Source organism: Heliconius melpomene, chromosome 9, assembly GCF_056956725.1.
Source record: "Heliconius melpomene rosina isolate 202511_hmr_F chromosome 9, ASM5695672v1, whole genome shotgun sequence".
Classification (NCBI taxonomy): domain Eukaryota; kingdom Metazoa; phylum Arthropoda; class Insecta; order Lepidoptera; family Nymphalidae; genus Heliconius; species Heliconius melpomene.
Window position 1 is genome coordinate 437,931 of NC_140397.1, and position 21,201 is coordinate 459,131.

Here is a 21,201-nt window from a genome sequence, read left to right on the forward strand (position 1 = left end):
CCGTTTCCTTAGGGTACCGATTTATAGTGATGATGTGTGAAACGTGGTTTCGCGAAGTGAAGCACTTTCAGCTATTGATATGTACCAAGTACAATTTTTAATTGAAAAATGTAAAACCAAAATTTAATATTTATATTAGCTTGAATTTGAACCTACAGAATCAAATGTTACGTCGCACTTTCTCTAATCAGACCTAGAAAATGGAAAGGAAAATATATAAACGTTTCCTAGACTTGACATCGAACTTGCTCTATATTTAAAGAGTGCCGCACTGCGCTACGAAATCAACTATTATGTTAATTGGTGCTTATTAATTTATATTAATTTATTTACCTTGCAATACCAATCGACCGTCGATTTGACGACCCATTTACCGGCTGTGGGCTAACAAAATGTGAGCTAGGGATGTGTATGATGTTATATTTATAAAGTTAAAGGGTATTTTTTCGTCACTAATAAAAATAAATGTCCAAGTATTTTTTATATTTTATTTTATGTAATAATTAAGAATTTATCCATTTATATTGTTATAATTTATAAGAAAAATTATTTATATAATTTAAATTCTTAATTGTATTTCATTTTTCTAAATATCTAAATATAACTAAGTGATAAACTTAAAACTTATTAATTTTTCTTTAGTTTAATTAATAACTATCATACATTAAATATATATTTCTATAACAACTGTAGTCTAGTAAATGCCAATAACACGAAGATTAGTTTGAAACATCAATACAAAATAAACTACATACCTTAATAATAAATCATGAATCACAACATAATATCTATGGCAAAAACAACAAACCACCCAATATTAAAACCAACAAGTTTGAACAAGTTCATATGTTTCATATATATGATACTCAACTTGGAGCATGAAGTCCGTCCAAACAAGAAATAAACATCGCATTTCCGTCGCTTGGCAACCCTAAGCTCAATCGTTACATATCTGCCTTACTAAAACTACAAAATCGACCTTATTTCAAGAGGATAAAGTCGAAATTTCATAATATTTCCAGTAATAGGTATTATTTCCAAAAGTGAATCGCTCAAAGACCCGTCTATTTGTACTGGGATTATGAATATCTGATGATTTTTCCCGAAATATAGCATTATAGGTTTTATTACTATATGATTATGGGTCAAAATAGTAGTTAGCGTGTTCATAATTTAATAACAACTGATTACACACTATTAGTGTCTATTGAAATCTGTTTGCCCCGCTTTGCCCCGTACGCAATACGGATATGATTTTCATGAAAAGCTGTTGTGTTTGTGTTTGTTGTAATTGAGCATTCAATTGTAATTTGTGTGTGTGTGTAAGCTCGCAGGAAGCTCGTCTCTTGGGAGCTTTTATTTTTGTTCGAATTATGAGTGCCTCTGATAGGTATTCTATGTTATGTCTAATAAAAAAGCTTAAATTTATAAATTGTTTAATTATTATTAAGTGTGAGGCCATAGTGGCGCAGTGGTACAGAAACCGACTGCAATTGCGACGCTCGTGGTTTCGATCCCTACTGAGTTCTGCCACTCATCAATACATAAATTTTATATAAATAAACATTGGAAAAAAAAGAAATGCAAAAACCATATTTTCATGCGTCTTCCGCATTTAGTAGAGTGGACTAAGTAGAGAATAGACACGTGTTTTTTGTTATAGAATAGTCATAGCAAACGAGCATATGGCTCACCTGATGGTAAATAATCACCGCCCCCTACGACCCTCTATAAGGAGTGTCATAATACTTCAGTTTCATGCTGTATCCCGCACACATCAGGATAGGCAGAGGGAACCTAGTGTTGAGACACTCTGTTCCCCACTTTCTGCCGTATTCTGGAGGCATTGCGTGTTGACTGGCAGAACTCAACGCCGAGGTTTGCCTCGACACCAGAGCAAAGAAATGAAATATAAACGTAAATAATTATTCACTTCCTCGAGTGGGGATCGAAACCACAACCGTCAAGTTGCAGTCACACTCATGTGCCGCTGCGCCACGACGGCCTTATAACACTTCATTCTCTATTTTCTGCAATTTCGGAAAATGAAAAAATAAATAAAATCATCCCAATCGGCGATTGAACCCACAACCACCCCAATCAATCTCACATACCCCTCACTGAGCCATAGGGGCGTACAATATGTATTAAGCGTGATAATATCAATTAAACATTCCCAGCCATCTCAATAGGTTGCGCACGCGCAGTCAGCCAGGGACGCGAGAGTGAGAGACCTCGCGGAGGGGACGAGAACACTTAACACATGACATGTGCTCTGAAAGAGACGTGTTTAGTGTTACATAGGCTGTTTAGTATGAGTTATGTTTGTATAAACTTCATCCTTTTTCATTATAATATTTTAGGTTATTTAGGATTTTAAATATAATATTTTTCAAGAAAATGATATTGATCTTAATTATAATACTTCTAAGCATATTTTCTATTATGTATAATATAGATACTATATTATAACAACAGCATGTCCAACAATAGGACTACATAATTAAAAATACACACCAATTGAGAAAGGTTCTCCTTTTACAAAAGTCGGTTAAAAATATATTTCTATAATCTATATTACAACAGAAGAAATCTCGATACGATAAATTAACTAAGATTAATTATCTCCGTGCGTTCATATCAAAAGAGCGTCCCCTTCGAAATATTAACGAAATAAGATCAGCCTGTACATTCCTCTCCCAGTGGAACCGGTACACGCCCAAAGCAAAATGTCCTAACTGACTTATACAAACAAATAAAAACTAATTCTATATTAAAGTAATAAAGTCCTTAATTGCGTGTCTCGCAATAGCCGTTGGTAAATATTAAATAAATGGAGTAGTCAATTAGTGTTGCTATTCCTGCGATTGTGGTAGAATAATATTGAATTCGTATTCGTACTGGCACTCGTACTGGCGAACAAACAGACGCACGACCGCGAATTAATAAGCCACTTAGCTATGTAAATAGACTAACTTAGACTATTTTACTTCAGAGAATTTTGTTAGTCTTGCGTTATAGTGTGCAGATGTGTGTTTTAATTATAGCCAAACACTTATTACTTAATCATTAAAACGTTTAATATGTCTTTTATTTTCTTTCTTAAGTTGAGCTCTGCCACTCAACACGCAATGTCTCCAGAAATCGGCGGAAAATGGGGAACTGAGTGTCTTAACACTAGGTTTCATCTGCCTAACCCTGCTGTGTGCGGGATACAGCGTAAAGCTGAAGAAAAAAGAATGACGCACTTAACAAGATTTTTTTTGTCACTAACTTATTAAGTTAAAGATTTGCAACTTCACGACACACGTGTCCAAATATTTTGGGAAAGGCAATTAAAGAGCGGATGGCGCGTAGAGCGGAGTGAATGTTGATTTTGTTAAACTGCGGAGGGTTTTTTTAGATCATTTCGGTTTTCAACAGGATGACAAGTATTTAGTGGTTAATTTAAATGGTTTTATTTAATTATGTATTGTGCCGAAGTTTAACACCAAAAATATATAGTACTTACTGTATAGTAGGTACTGGTGTGACCGTAACGCGACGGTTGTAGGTTCGATACCCACTCGAGGAAATTAATAATTATTTCTTAGTACTTTAATTTCTTCGCTCTGGCGCCAAGGCAAAGCCCGGCGTTGAGTTCCACCACTCAACACGGAATGCCTCGAAAAATTTCGATGGAAAGTGGGAAACGGAGTGTCTTAACACTGTGTTATACGTCACAAAATGGTAGTAGGTACTTAAAGTTACTATAATTAAATATAGTTTATTTTGTTTATTATTCAGTCACTAGTTTTGAATATAATAAAACAATGAGTTTCGGGAGCCTGCCTCCATGCACGGGGCCCTGGTGTCACGCGAGAAGCATGTGTTAATTTCACTTTGTTTAGAATATGATGGGACGCTTTAATTAGTGCCGCCATGTGCGCCTCGTCAGCGGGGGACGCTACCACCTTGGATAATATAATTATCTCTTTTGAGCTACTGTGTGGTTTAAGTTACGATTTTTGGGTTATTTTTATAGTATAAGTAATGTTTTTATATTATACGCTGTATCCTGTGGGATAGGCAGAGGGCTAAAAGAGTGTTAGGACACTCCGTTGCCAACTTATTGCTGCCAATTTATTGCTTTGACGTACCTTGTCTTGTTACCAAAGACTGAGATTTGAACGAAATAGTGATATACCAATACATTTTCTTTTTATCTATCCTTAAAAGATTCAAAGATGATTCTATTCACTCGGAAGGAATTTAATAGTGTCATAAAATTTTAACAAAACAAAACAAAACAACGAACAAAAATCTACATCTAGGGTATCTCTTCAATCAGCCTCTTCAGGGTTCTAGCTTCAATTTTGAAAACATAACACACAAAACCGCTTCATCGAAATAACACACAAAACCGCTACCTCTCATGAATTGAACGTGCACAAGAGATGTGGAGAACCAGCTGGCAACTAGGCACTTAATTTGTGAAGATTTCACAGAACTCCGACCGCACGGGAGCGGCCGGGAGCGGAGGGGAGCGCCCGGGAGCATTAAGTATTTGACACCACATTACGCTCATCTTTAAGAATAATTACTTTTTTGGTTATTCAGACGATGATGAATAACATTATTAGTTCGTTTAATTATGAAGGGTGAAGCGATTGATGCTGTCCTGTATGGCGAAATTCCAATGAGTATGTGTTGGGGTGGTGGTGTTGGGGGTTCAAACATGAGTATTTTTGATAATACAACATATACATATTTATATATTGTAGTAAGAACAATTTTTGATAGGTGAAATTCCGAGAAATACCAGAGAGCAAGACATAGAAATCGGAATAGACAGGAATCCAGGCAGTACGCGAGGCAATTAAAAAATCGTTGGCGGTAGTTTAATATAATAATTATGTCAATTATTATATCAAATTAGTACAATTATATTTTGAATTTGAATTTGATCGTCCGTGTTTTCCTCGTTCCTGCGTTTTTCTTGATTTAAGTTTTGGTTTAAGTTTCAATATAGGCAGAAACCTAGGATAAAGAGACTCTGCAGGTACGGCATTTTCTGTCTAATTTTCGATTCACTATGTGATAAGAGGCGGATCTTAGAACTGCAACGTTGAAATGCAAATAACTAACTCCCTCTAGTAAAAATCGAATTCATGACCTTGGTAAATAGTCAGAACCCGTGAAAAAAATAATTATTAAAAAAATTATAAAAATAAGCGTATGACTCGCTACAGCTTACGTCTTAACGGCGCTCGTCTCGCACAGTGTTTAAATCGGTATTTCGTGGAACAAACGACGAGGTGATGACCCATTAAGTAATTACAGGCGGCGATTTGTAACGTTTTAAATATCATCTATTGACAGATGTACCAACTGCACAAGCTGAAGCTGCTGGTAGGGGAACTGACAACTTGCTACAGTTGGGTAAATTTGAATTAACATAATACATAATTCTAATGTGAACATTATCCTTATTAATTTATTCAAAACACAAAAAAAATATCATAGCTTGATTTGTAAAAGACATTTAATATTATTTTAATTCTGAATATCCTCGATGATAGTTAGTCAGATTTTTCCTATTATATTTTTCCTTTTCTGGTTTGGAATCGCGTAGCATTAAACTCCGTCTCATAGAACTTTTAAAATATCCAGAAATGCTTAATCAACGGAAAATGCTTGTAACGGCCTATATTATCTACAAATTAAATAATAATTAAGAATAAATAACAAAATTTACAAAACTTACTTGAGTTTCCGTAACATTGAGCAACTTGGCCATATCAGCTCTTTCACCAGACGACAAATACTTCTTGACCTCGAAGAGTTTCTCCAGCTCGAAGATCTGGCGGCCAGTGAAGGTTGTCCTTGCTTTCTTGCGCCTGCCAATCTCCTCGCCTTCCTCACTCGTCATTGAACCTTCACCTCCGAGGGGTGAACGCACATCTTCGGTCGACTTTTTGCGTTTCATTTGTTGTTTATCTGTAAATTTTTAAATAAATACAGTGAATTTCGCCGTTAAATTTCCGCAACAGCTAACTCAACGCCACGCTTTGTTTTGTTACCAGATCGAGTCTTTCTCTTCTTTTCCTTTATTACCAAAGATTAGGTAGTCGAACCTATATAAAATAGGTAATTACTGAGAAAAAAAACGCGTCGAAAGGTACGAAAAATGCAAAAATCAATAGGCAATATGTCAACATAAAGCATCTGTCACATCTATCATTTAAAATATCACTGATTTTAATCGATTCAAATCGATTTCTTTTTCTTTTTTTAGTAATTAATTGATATTTTATTTATTTATACTATAATTATATGCACTAATCAGTACCTACGTTAAAATACTTAGACTTAATTAAAATTAACAAATATTTTATTTTCGTTGTACTGTAATCGATTATTTATATAGATCAAGGACCTAAAACTATTTTTCTCATTAACCTCCGCTTCCAAATTAAATTGAATGTTACGTCATTATAATATAGTTTATAGTAAGCCAGTCGTCACTCCTACCTTTGCTTGGGTAAAATTAAAGACGTAAACTGAAAAATCAGTCACTTATTAACTCACTCATTGACTAACGATAGAGTTATAATTAAATGAATATAGATAATGTCTAACAACATTTAATATACTAAACGAACACCATATCAAAACTATAACCCTACATCACCGCAGTTAAACGCCGTAAACAGAACATAAATCGTCATCAAAAGACCCTATCAATCCGCTCTTTTAGACTCGTCGAGACAATTAAAATATTTGGCCTGGGCACAAGTATTCGAGGCCCATTCATACCGCACGATATTACTAACTCGTGCTATATAAATGTCATATTTTATTTATAAAGTGTTGGTGTACGATGTACGAGCTGGGTGATGTCTAATTAGACAGTAAGTGGGGCGTTCGTATAAATAGTTTAGAATTATTATCGGTTAGATCAAAATACTCGTCGTGGTGCAGGTGCAGGGGAATAAGGATGTGGGTTCGATCCCCACTCGAGGGAATGTAGTATTATTTATTAATGATTTAATTTCTTTGCTCTGGTATCAAGGTATAAGCGCACTACTAATACTATGAGTTCTGTCACTCAATAGGCAATCCCTTGAAAATTCTTCAGAATGTGGGGAACGGAAAGTTGTAACACTAAGTTGCCTGCTGCCTACACTGCTAAATGAGGGAAACCGCATGAAGCTGAAAAAAATCAGGTAGATATGTATAGCGAATTGACATTATAATTTGACCAGATATTCATCATTTTGAAGGAGATGACCAGGATCACTATTCTTTAACGTATAGGCTCACGTTCCAAACTTAACTTAACTTAAAACTTTGATAGAAGCCGTTAAGTTAAACAAGTCCTAAAACTTTGGACGACTTCAGAGAGATATTTTATATTTCCTTAGGCAAGACAACTATGTCTTATAATCAGATATATTTCAACTAAGCCAGCCAGATAACTTGAATTTTGGAAGTGCCTTAACACTAAGTTCCTTGGTTTCCTCTGTAGCGTAAAGCTAAAAACAAGTATTATTATAAACCAATGAAGTTAGCGATATAAATAAAACAGAGTAAGAACAAAAAGCACACCAATTACTTGGCGAGGGTTTTTACATATTTTTTTCAAAAGCTTTAAGCTTTTAAAGATGGGAGCGAGTGTTAATGGATAAACATCTCGAACAAGTATTAATTGAAGATACGTTTTAATTAAATCGTGTTGCGTTTCCAGCGTACATCGTATTCGTAAACTGAAAATAATAAATGCTAAATACATATTATTTGATCTTGCTACGGTTGTGATTCACGCTGTATATAGCAGGGTAGGTACGGGGACCTGGGAACCTAGTGTTAAGAGACTCGGGCCCCATTAAGATAATTCCTTTCCCCACTTTCCGTCGTATTTCTGGGAGCATTGCGTGTTGAGTGGCGAAATTCAATTTTGCCTGTGCAGTGTTTTGTGTTAGCAGAGCGAGGGCGAGGGTATGAAAATATTAAGTATTTCATTTCCTTGAGTGGGAATCAAACCCGCAACTTCTCACGTCTACTCAAGAATCAAGAAATATTGAATATAAATAATTCAAAAATATTTTAATCCTATTAGACATATATATGAAATCCATGGTAAAGGTATGTACTACTGGAATATCTCAAGCCTGGTGCCAAGCGTTACATACGATCTTCACATAACTATGAAGCTTGAGCTTCCATTGTTCCAGTGTAGAAACAATGCACTCTGGTACAGTGGTGATGAAGCAGTGACTATGAGTAGGTTTTAGGGTTCAAATTCTTTGATGACAATTACGAAATTGCAGTATTAGGCGATTTTTATTAATACCTACCTCTATAATCTAACATTATCGAAGTAATTTTAATCCATTTAAATTTCTACAAGCTTTTATTTAACTTGTAAGAGAAAAACACTACCGCCGCGCCTGACGTTTCATTGTTTTACTCCTTTTATTAATTTATAGTTATAATTTATTATTTTATACAATAAATATAGTCTAGTAACTGATAATAAATAGAATGATTTTTTTAAATCTCTGCAGTGGTATTTATTATATACACAAAATGTATAAAAATAAAACAATAACAATCTTCTATTTAAAATCATAAACGAACGCATAAAAACATGCCATTAAAAGCAATATTATAAAATAATTGAATAACCAGAATCATATTTAATAGTATATAATAATTGTATGTATGTATGTATGTATATGACACAATTAATGTGCGTCAGTTGATTGTAATCCGCAACGGCGTCGAGAGCGGCGCGTCGCTACGTGAGAAAAACACTATTATAGTAGTTAGCAGTTTGTTATTAGGGAGAGGACATGGTGAGAAGTTTGCGATTGTTGCTTTTTTTTCGCCGATAGCGATAACAAGCGTTACAGTTGTAACGCGACGGTTGCGGGTCCGATTCCCACTTGGAGTAAGGAATTATATGAAAGAAGACAGATAAACAGTAGCATAAAATTGCTGCACTCAAAGGCCTTTTTTACAGATACAACTTCATGCTTAGGGTCTTCAGGGTGAGCCTGATAGAAAGACATACGTTTTCAATCTTTGTTTAAAAAAAAATCGTGGAGAACAAGGGAAATTATTCTAAACATTCTTGTATTTCATTGAAAACAAGATAATTATGGTATTTGGTTCAATTCCCATTCGGAGAAATTGTTGTTTATTAAATACTTTTATTTAATTGGCCTATTATAGCAAAATATTTTGCAAAAGTATTGTAAATTTTCTCTTTACCATTAAAAAAGTTCAAGTAAAGTATCCATAAAAAAAAACAAATAAATTATAACAATTAATTACCGCTACTTAAACGCTTCGCTCATCACCAAGCACCGCCAGACGCTGACGAGGGCAATTTAAGAATCACACGTCGCAATGATACCATTGATACCGAGAATTTACTTACTATATATAGACACAACATATTGAATAGACTAGCTTACGGTTTTTATACTAATTAAATATTATGCATACTATTTTTATAGATATTTATAATTTTTGCCTATCATCTGCAACTAACAAAGCACGGCGTTAAGTTCCGCCACTCAACACGTAATGTTTTAAGAATTCGACGGAAATTGGGAAACGGAAGTGTCCTAACACTAGGTTCCCAGATTAACTCTGCCTACCCACCATTACGTGTGGGATACATCGTGAAGTTGAAAAAAAAATCTATGCCTGCGATTTCATCTGTGTGGGAAAGTAAATTGATATAACAGTTTTAAATATGAAAAGATTGAAAAAAATAAAGACCATTGTTTATGTTCCTATTATTACGATAAATGCTTTTGATTACTTTGATAAATATCTTTTATACACAGACGGCGATCAGTTACATTTTTATTATATACATATATCTGCCTATAGATAACTAGGCTTAACTAGAATTAGCTTTAAACTAGTAATTTCGTTTTATGATTCGTTAGCAGACCGGATATCGTAGAATCGATCTTCGTTATGGGTATTTTTGTTTCAGGCAAATCTTCTTGAAGTCTGATTATATACCTCCAGGATCTTTTAAACTATGCCGTTTATCTTAATAAGAGGAGCTAGTCATATCGCAAGGGCACATATGTCATTATACACGCGACTTGTTGTGGGTTCGATTTTACAACAGGAAATGAAATATATAATATTTTAATTTCTTCACTCTGTGTCGAGGCAAAAGTGGCGTTAAGTAGCGCCACTTAACACGCAGAATTGTCTCCAGAATTCGGCTCAAAGTGAGAAACGGAATGTCTTAAATTTACCACTAGGCTTCCTGTGCCTAGGCTGCTGTGTGCGGCATACAGCGACCCACAAAAAGAATTTTAACAAGAAAATGAAATAGATAAATATTTATCTACTTCATTCTCTATTAATATAGTGAACCATTTACCTTTGTATTATTATAAATAGCAATTCATTGTCAGCTATCAAAACTCACCAGTTAAACGCTGAAGAAAATCAAAAGAACTCTTAAAAGAACACTTTACGATAATTGGCCGATTGTAAAACTAGAGAATAAAATTCGAACCAGAATTAACAAGACATTGAGTGAAACAATAAAAACCTAAAAAGCTTTAAAAATCTCGTGTTAAAATAAATAAATTTCTTGTTTAAACTTTAAATGTATTGGTTTTCGGATGAATTCCAACTGTAAGGTGTATTTTGGCAAGTTTATTGAGGAAACGGGTGACTGGCCGTCATTTTGTTTTTCTTGGGGCAGTGGCAGCTCCATGTGTGGTACCGTCACCCTTCTACGAAGGGCTCGTTTGTGGTGGTACCCTATCATAACACCGTTGCTGTATAGTGTAACCTAAACCTTATAGCTATTGTTATGTAGATATTAAGTTATTTTGTATTTTTTTGAAAGTTTTTCTTTTTAATTTTACAATACTGCTTTTTAAATTAAACCAAGCGCACATCCTCTAAAATATATAAAATTTTAGTGCCAAAGTAATTACAAAGTTCATTTATGCATATTTCAACGAAGTCAGATTGATATATTTATGAATGTATTAAAACATAAATTATAGTAATCAGTATATCAATTTCATTTCTATACTACCCTGAGCTGAAGGCATATGAAATAACTAAATTGTACACTTTATATTGAAAAAAGGAACTGTTGTATTTGCTGCCGGTTCTTCTCATCAAAAGTGCCTTTCGAGCCGGTGCCGGTGGGAGCTTTATGTTCATTCGACGTTTGTTTAAATAGCATAGAAAAAATATATCAAATATTTCAATTTAAGTTAAATCAATTCTCATTTTGAGGATAGTCGTGGTGTAGGGGCACAAGTGTGTGACTGAGTTGTGGGTTCGATCCCCTCTCGAGGAAGTGAAATACCTATTTATTTAAATTTATATTTTCATTTCTTCGTTCTGGTGCGGAGGCAAAGCGCGGCGTTGATTTCCGCCATTCAACACGCAAAGCTTCCAAAATTCGGCAGTAAGTGGGGAACGGAGTGTTTTAACAGTAGGTTCCCTCTGCCTACCCTGCTGTGTGCGGGATATAGCGTGAAGCTGGACAAATTCCATCTTAATTTTCATAAACTCAAGTAAGTATATTAATAAATTATGGCAATCATTTTCGAGCTTTAAGTTCCAACAAGAAAATCCTAGACATAAACAAATATCTGCCAGCTTAACATTATATAGTATAGACTTAATGAGGCCTGTCCATTTGTACGACATTACTACAGTATTCAACACACTTTAGAGGACTTCCTTGATAATTCTAATAATATATTACAAAGGATTAAACATGTCACCTTAGAAGTAATTAATGGTTTAAGCAAACACTTTTTATTATAGGTTTACTTAACTGCCTACTAAAAAGGGGGGAGGATGAGGAACAGCTAAGTACTGTATTTCGCATGTAACAAAGATTCAGGGGGAACCTAGTATTACGACGCACCATTCCCTACGCGTCGCCCTTTTTTTTGGAAGGAAGTTAACGCCTTGTTTCTCTTACCGGAAAGGACATGAAGATTCAATTTATTGTTCCGAGTGGGAACCCAATTCATAATGGTGCGGTTATTAGCATCAGTAGTGGCACTGCACTCACGACACATCGACCTCGACACGATACTTAACTTAAAACAAAACTCATTACCGCCATCGTATCAATCATTATAAAAAATCGAGTAGCATTTACGGAATTGGACATAAAAAGGTGAAATAAAAGGGGGAAAAAACACTTTGATACTTCCCCCATAATTTGGAATAAACAAAAACCTTGTTTTCACAATCACAAGATTAGTTGATCGTTAACTAAAACATAAATAAATATTTACAGCTATTTACTTTGAATGGAAAAACGGCGTAATAAAGACGGCCGCAGACTGTCGACTTCAAAGGATACTTTACTAGAGATTTATTATTAGTGTTTAGAGGAAGGTGATAATGAGCGTCAAATTCGACGGTATGTGGCAATTAAGTTTGAATGACTATTTTACATCGCTCTGAAAATGTATTAGTTTTCAGTTAGGATTTATATCATTTGTGTCGTGATTTACGTTAGTTTTAGAGTATTATTTATGGATTATAATTATAATTATTATATTTATTAGTCTGCGTCTTAAGCGCGTAACTGACTGCCACGCGTAACTCAACGCCGCATTTTAGTTTATCTAAACGGTGAAGAACTAATAACTCCCGGGATAAATAGGAGCTTTCTATTGGGGAAAAAATTCTACATATTTAGAGTTACAGAGAGCCTCTTAGGCACCAATTTAATTTAAATCTTAGTAATTAAGATGAATTCATATAGAAAAATAAAATTACTAAAGCAAAGAAATAACTGGCAGCTATTGCAAGCGGGAGTATCAAAAACAAAAAATAATCAGTTCCAGACGATATCTTCAAGTATTTCCGGTCGAAACTGGTAGGCGGTTCTTGCTATTGATTAACTGTGAATTTCAAAGTTAATTAATCATAATTAATTGCTGGTCGCTGTATAAATATCAAAGTAGCTTTAGTGTTACGATAAGTAACCAGTTCGATTACTGTGTTAGTAAAAAATGATGTCGTGTAATTTAAGGGCAAAATAATTTTAGGTGTTCAAGTGATTTCAGGTAAACTTAATTTTTTTTCTGTTACCGATAACATAATTAATGACTAACAGATAAAATTGTTGGATTGTTAGGTCATACGACCTAAAAGTCAAATTTTAAATGGGAAGAGTAGGGGAGCAAAGAGAAAAATATGCTATAAATTCCAACGGGCCGGTCCCAAAAAAGAAAATATTCCGACAAATAACGAGAATTAGTGTAAAATAAATTGACCAATCGTTAAACTTAATTCCAATGCCAAACTAAAAAAACATATGAAACGACAATTTTTTTATTAAGATACGTTAATCTCCGGTTTTGTCGCTCCTTCACTATAAGGTTTCCTAATCTGTTTTTAACCGAGGATTACCACTAACCTGACAACATTGATGTGAACGTATACTATCCTTTACATACAGCTTTGCCCGCATGGCCAAATGCAAATAACTAAAAGTTGTATGTGACGTGATGACATCAGACATGACACGACGTGACTTGCTACATGTCCGAGACAACTCTGACCGCTGGTACAGTGGGCTATATCGAAACAGTTAATGATGCTTCAGCCTATATTATAATATATAGCCTGCGATAAATGGATTTATATCAAAAAAACAGTTCAAGCCAGTAATCCCTGAGAATAGGGCACTTAACCAAACTTTTCAGCTTTATAATATTAGTTTCTGATCTTAATTTCATTTCTTTATACATGAATTTCTGACCTTCAATGATAAGAATCGATGTCGGCAGAACAGGAATGAGATACAGATTATACTATCGATCGTCTAAAGACTGTTTTTTTTATATAAAACTATAATATAATTACTAAGAAAAGCCACGGTTTTTCTATATTACATTGTTTTCCAAGACTTCCTTAATCCTTATATCCCATAGACAGAATTTGATTTTGATTTACCTTTACGCTACATTATACTTTATATTCATTATATTCTACCATTCCCTCGACCATCACATTTTCAATCAGACGCTATCCCACTAGATTACAACAGCCCAATAATAAATCTCCAAAATTACTTAAAACACAAATAAGTACTTTATTGTCACCTCCAGACAAACAGAAGTGACGCGTCTAAAAGCCGCTCACAAACGTCAAGAGGACCGGACACGAAACGTCACAGAGACGCAAACGAGAGCATTCGTCATTAAACAGTCACTTTACTTAAGATTTATGTGCGGTCAAAGATTAAAGATCTGAAACCCCTGGGACCGAGCTCGAGTTAGGAGGAGCACTTAGCTTGGGGCGAAAAGAAAATAGTCAATTAGTGTGTCTACAATCAAATTATAAATAGATCAGTTTTGTAAGTAGCGTCGGATTGGTGAACTGACATAGGAGATAAACATTGTGCTTTTATGTAATTCCGGTATTTTGCGAAATAGAAGCTAATGATATGTGGCTATGATATTATAGGGCGGGTTATTGGGACCTATTTTAGGTTACTCTTTTACCCACATCTCGCTAAATTTTTACGAGAATGAGGAAATGAAAATAGTAGGAGTCGATCCCATAACTGTCGCATTTACAGTCAGAACGACGGCCTTGGTGTTTCTCTTATAATATCGAAATAATATTTTTTTTTAATTACACTTTATGTTTAAGTTAACTTTTAAAACAAATTTTACATACCGTCTCGTAAATTATCGTCTTTTTTTATACTATATGCACATTTGGCATAAAATAAACTTTTAACTATTGATTCAATTCAAATAAGGCAGAAAATACAAAAATATTAATTAAAGCTGCGTCAGTGTCTCTAAAATATAAATAAATACACATGAACCAGACTATCTAAATATGTGTTACTTTAGCTTTTCCAATAATTCCAGATATTTTAAGAAGTAATCGCCACTGATGGGAGCTTAGTGCTTAAGAGAGTAAAAAGAGAGTCATTGCAACGAGTGAGTGTAGTCTAAACAAGACGCGGGCAAATTAACCATTAGGACTATAGGTGATTTGTAAATACCTATAAATTACTATAGGGCTGGCGTAACATATATGTTTACAAATATTTATATAAGCTAACTTATAATATATAGAGGCCACTGCTGGCGCAAGTGTTGTTGTAAACGCAAAAGGTTATGAGTTCGATTCCCATTCGAGGGACATTTAATATTTTCATTTCCTGGATCTGATAATAAAGCAGGACGCTGCATCGAGTTACAACGTAAAGCTAAAAATATATAATATTCTATTCAATCATCATAAGTTGTAAATTGGATTTCAATGCAGTTCTCGCAGTTCTCACTGTTGCGCGGAAAAGGTTGTAGAAAATAAATAATCCCCCAAAGAGGATCGAACTTACGACCTCGTGTAAAAACACAAATAATTAATCTAAATAAGTAATTTAATTAAAACGCATCCCTAGCAATTAAGCGACGGCGCAGAGCGCATTAACTAGAGAGCGATTGACGCAATAACCCCACATTAGCACTCACAAATAATCCTCACGAATTTATTATCTAAAAATAAATTGGCAGCCCTAGTGACGGACGCAGCTGCACCCGATAGCTTATTGCAAATTATCTTACAAACGAAACACGACAAAATTAAACATACACCCTTATTCCAGAGAGATAAAGTCGAAAATTGAGAGCACTCGCGTTTTATGAGGGTAGTTGTAAGTTTGTGGTATACGAGTCGATTAAATGTTACAATGCATACGCCTTGAGATTAGAATTAGGCTATTTCTGTTAAAGGGATAGTGAGAGTACCTTGTGTTTTGGACTACCTGATGGTGGTGGTAGTGGTTGGTAGTGGTTGGTAGTGGTTGGTACGTACCTGGTACTATGATAGGTTGTGATTTGTGGATTTCAAATTTTTTATAGTTACATTCTTAAAGCCTTCAACAAGCAGCAGACACAATATTTTCATTGGTAACAAAATAGGAATGTTAGTTATGTATATGAGGCCTGAGAACAGTTGTGGCGCAAAGGTACAAGAGCGCAACTGTAGATAGTTGTGGTTTGATTCTCACTCGAGGAAGTGTTAGTATATTTTGATAGTTCTGGTTCCGATTCCACCCGAAATTTCTCTACTCAGATTCAGCGCTGGGTTTAACTCTGTATGCGATATAGATGAAATGTCTTGGTAATATAATTATAAGGATTGTAGTACACAAATAGTTATGTTGTGTTTTTTTGTATAAATATAAACAAATACATTTTTAAATTATATTACTTTTTTTAAAATTATATCTTTTTTGTATATAAATTCTTAGTCGTTTGTCTGTCATATTTAATTGCTCTATTCGGAATTTAATTGTTGAATTTCCTTATTTTATAAACATTACATTATCCGTATAATGTTATTTTTTTAAAAAAATAGTTTATACGTTGGTAATTGCTGCCGTAATTATACTCTTTAGAATGTTTGTCTAATAAAAATAAAGTAAATAAAAATACTCGAAATTATGATAATTTACCCATATGAAAAACTTAGTTCAGATATGATTTTATTATAAGGACACTAAATTGTACTAGCGGCTTGCCACTACGTGTTAAGGGGAGATAACTAAAAAAGTAACACTGAGCTAATTTAAAATGGGTTACATCGAAACCATTCAACGATAAATAACAAAAAAAATTTTTATACTTCTTGAGATTATTTAACTGTTTAGTTAAACAGCTTATTTAAGCTTTAAACTTTTTTATATTTAAAAGTAAAGCCAAAAGATAAGCCAAAAGAAAGAGGTATGTAGAGACCGTAGCGTTTGGCTCTCCATGCTCTCTGACTATCCTGCTAGGGATAGTGCTGCGTGAAGTTAAGAGAGAAACATATATCAAAGTTGAAAATATGTATAAAGCTACAACACAAGTAGACACGTATTATTAAACGGCCAAAAATATTAAGACTATTGCACCGTACACTTTAGACTAATTGACTGTGATTTACAACTGCGCAGGTTTATAGCGTTGAGAAATATTATAATAAACAAGACAAAGCAAATTGTTCTTACTTATTAAGGACAAAAGTCATATATTCCCATGCAATTCTATGGTATACTTTTATTAAACGTTGTTTATTTGTCAGCGTGTGTGGCGCGATGGTAAATTTTATGGTTTTATTTAAATATGGATATAATCGTCGAATATTAATCTTTTCATTAATTGTTTCTTGATGGCTATTGGGCAATGGCATGTGGTTGAGTGGTTATAAAAGGTAATTTGGTTCCAGTTCGATTTTATAAGAATTACACGTGTTTGGATGGTATTGGTTATAGTTTTTTTGTTGTAGCTTATCACGCTTTATCCCGCATATGGCAATAAAGGCAGAGATAATGTAGTGCCTAGACACACAGATGAGATGCTTAACTCAATGCCGCACTTAAAACATTGATTATTATACAGTTAATTTATACTAGAATATCAGCTTTGTTTTAAATAAATATGATCTATATATATTTTAAGATGGCTTTAAACAAGTAATCAATCACATAACGTTTTGAATAAGCACATATTGCTTAATGAAAATTAGAATATAGTAATTTCTTTTCAAAAGAAGTCTCTTTTAAAGAAGAAAAGAGTGACAATAGGCATTTAAGTTTTTTTTTATCTAAAATATAATAATAATTTAGTTTTAATCTTAGTTTCATAGCTAAAAAACAGTTCCCAATAATTACTAACCTTTACTAAATTTATCTTCTTCTGCACAGGAGCTCCACGCTGTAGAATCTTTAGACTTTGGCACAGACAGGTTCAGCGGCTGCTCCTCGGACTTAAGCACTTTATCATATTCACAGTCGTTAGTTCTAACACCGCGCTGCAACAATTGTTCTTGGAGTTTATTTTTATGCACACTTACACTATACTTTCTGTCCGACAGACTCTGTACTTGAGTGCCCTTCTCTTGGCAGGAAAAGGTTTTTCTATCGAAATTACGCTTAACGCTCATTAGTTGACTGACTACACGTTTTGGTTCCTCCTTAGAAGCCTCCCTATTTTTTGATAACCCTAGAATATTCTCTATCGTATGAGGAGTAGGCTTCTTTGGCGGTTTGCCGTAGACATGTGGATGCCACGAGGGCTCTCCACTCTCTTCTCTTTCGTTACTATCATTTTTCTGTTCATTATCTTCTATTCCTTCTTCTTTATGTTCGACTTCATTCTTTTCTGAAACATCATCATCGGCTATAACTAATTCATCCTTGTCCTCATCATCAACGTTTATCTTTTCATCCGAATCCGGACTACTGGCTCTATCCACATCCTCGCCGTAATGATAATCAGTGTAGCTATCCTCAGCATAGTGAACCTCAAGCCTGTCCTGCCTTATGAGACTCTGTGTCACGTAAGTGGACACCACAGTTTGCATCTCTCCGGACTCAGTTACTTTACATTCGACCGCGTCTTGTTCGTTCATGTGTAATTCTCAACCGCGAATCGTACGGAAATAGTCGGTCATGTTTGTTTTTATGATTGAATTAGCGTTTAATAGCCACTCGGGATTGAAGCTCGCTCGTTTGATGTCGAATGTGGCTTTGAAGTAGAATGTTCTCACCGCTTCCTGTAACAAACGGACGATTTGAGACTAATTGAGTGCTCTGATCGACTAGGATCTGTGTTGGCTATTTTAGATGCACCAGTTGAGTGGATGTTCCATATCTCTACTTATTGTATGCGTAATGCAATTATTAATAGTCGTTTGATAGATTTATATTCACTCTACTGTAGTTTACTTTGAAATAAATATTGTATTTAAATATTTCTACTTACTTACTATTAAATTATTTCTGTTTACAAATTTAATGCTTTAATTAAATAAAACAATCATCAATGAATTAATAACAATAACAAATAATAATAAATATTAGTCAAAAAAACAACTATCTACGTATGTATGCGTCATTATACGATACAAAGTAGTCATACGGATCATCAATCATGAACAATTTATTTTCCATTTAAACCGCGATATGTTACATAGAGAGTGGAAAATAAAAACTAAACTAAACATTTATTGTTTTCTGAAAATGGCTGGGGAAGATAAAAGAGTATTTATTGTGCCACCCCATCAGTGCTCCCCCCACAGCCCCACGTCACACCCCCCTTTGATCGCACTCACACAAAAACCGTAGTAACTATGATCGGTATACGCTGATTGATTTTTATTGGAAGCTTATAGGGTTAATGCTGCTTGTTTTTTTTTTATTTGTAGAAAAAGTATTATATTGATAATAAATAATAATTTTGTATATTTTATATTTTTAATAATTATTTAAAATACTTTAGAATCATATATGTTATATTTATGTCTAAATAGAATCCTTAATGTGATGAATGCGAAAGTGAACTTGTTTGTTTGTCATGGAAGCTATTCTACCGATAATCATGAAACAAATTTCATATTTCTTTTATTAATTTTTTCAAACATATAGTTTCACAATTAAATAATTTTAATAAAAAGATAATCTGAAAAAAAATATACATGTTGAAAACTACGACTTTGATATATAATTCGTAGCATTTAAGACTACAACAAGAAAGAAGCGCTGACTAAAAACTAAAGATGAAGATGAAAAGCCTTGATATTAAGGTTAACTAATAAATTATACCTATAGTGTATAATCAATCTTTTAGAACATTAATTATAAAACAGTTTGAGAATGTCAATATATAAATGTCATACATTTGCATTGTTTTCATTAGATCACCTTATTTTATTTCCTGCTTGGAATTAATTGTTAAAACAAACTGTTGGTTTCTATATTCTCTTTGTTTTTCCTGCTATATACGATAGATATGTAGAGCTGAAAAATTTATGAATTTATTATTAAAAATATAATATTTGGCTAAAATTTTTATACTTTAAAACCCGACAACACAAAAATGTAACACATCTAAATCTTAGTGTTCTTTGGGGAAAATGAATAGAGAACGAGAATTTATCAAATAAAACAAAAATTCTTACAAAGTGGCAACCCTGCATCACAAATTGAAACAAAACCTACAGTCGGGGCGTCATATCACAATCAGCACTCCGAAACCGATACATTCCATACATTCGTTACATTCGTTACATTCGGCTATTGTGTTTGTAGCGTTGCCGTTGCCGTTACCATTGCATTCATAATTGTTATTCTATTCTTTATACTCTGCTATCTGTTGTCTATATCGTGGGTTAATTAGTAGGGGGTGGGGTGGTGGGGCAGAGGTCGTCGATATGTTTTTGTTGTCAGATATATTATTTACATGGCATTTAATGAAATAATAATTAAATTAATTGTTACTAAGATTGGATTGTAAACAGAAGGAGATTTGTGATCAATTATTTTATGAGCTTTGCAGCGGGAAGATTATTTAGTTTAGCTTCACGCTGTTCCTTCACTTCACCTAGTGTTAAGACACTCCATTCTTCACGTACCGCTTATTTTTCAAGTCATTGTGTATTGAGTGGTAGTCAACTCAACCCTTTGTCTTCTTATTAAAATGAAAATAATTAATTAAACTCAGTGAGAAATTAATGAAAACAGATTTTCTTTTACAATTTTGAAAACTATTTAAAAATAAACGCCATAATGATTTAATGTATGACATATTTCCTATGAAAATTGAAAGCGAATACAAATGAACAGTTATGAAACTATTTGTAATCGTTACAATTATAAACTAGCAAACATCACGCCAGATATCCTGTAACGCACGGAATATAGAAAATCAAAGAGAAAATATAAATAAAAACATCGACAGGAAATGTTCACTTTGAAAATCATCGCATTTTAGATTCGCCACTTGTAGCTTCCGACGGCATCTATTAAAATTATTATCGCATTAAATATTATTAAGATACTCTCGGCAATAGCTCTTGTGCGAAGGGAACAGGGTTCAATTCCCGACTGGGGTATAAAACGAGCTGCATTTTAATTTAACCGGCGATATCAAAGGGCCACACACGTTGCGGACATCCGCGACTTTGTAGGGTCTATTGATTGTAACAGATTAACTATATAGTTTGATGTCTGTTTTGTTATTTTAATCGAGAATGTTATGACTCGATAATAGTAGATTATTTATCGATGTTTTGTATTCATTATTTATTAATCGCCAGTCATTATTTTTTTATGGATAGAATCAATACTAAATGTATCAGTATGTTGTATTTTATTAAATGAAAATCAGCGTGAGAGTGAAA

The 21,201-nt window shown here is 33.9% G+C and overlaps 1 protein-coding gene across 1 annotated transcript in view; it reads right to left on the reverse strand.

Annotated features, from left to right (window-relative positions):
- Positions 1–21,201, reverse strand: part of LOC146536083 (uncharacterized) — a 61,671-nt gene that overhangs the window by 34,218 nt on the left and 6,252 nt on the right. The window contains exons 2-3 of the mRNA XM_085190307.1: positions 17,697–18,576; positions 5,747–5,979 (exon numbers count right to left, since the gene is read on the reverse strand). Of these exons, the coding sequence (XP_085046433.1) occupies positions 5,747–5,979; positions 17,697–18,432 (969 nt within the window). The 5' untranslated portion in view covers positions 18,433–18,576. The remainder of the gene's footprint in view (positions 1–5,746; positions 5,980–17,696; positions 18,577–21,201) is intronic.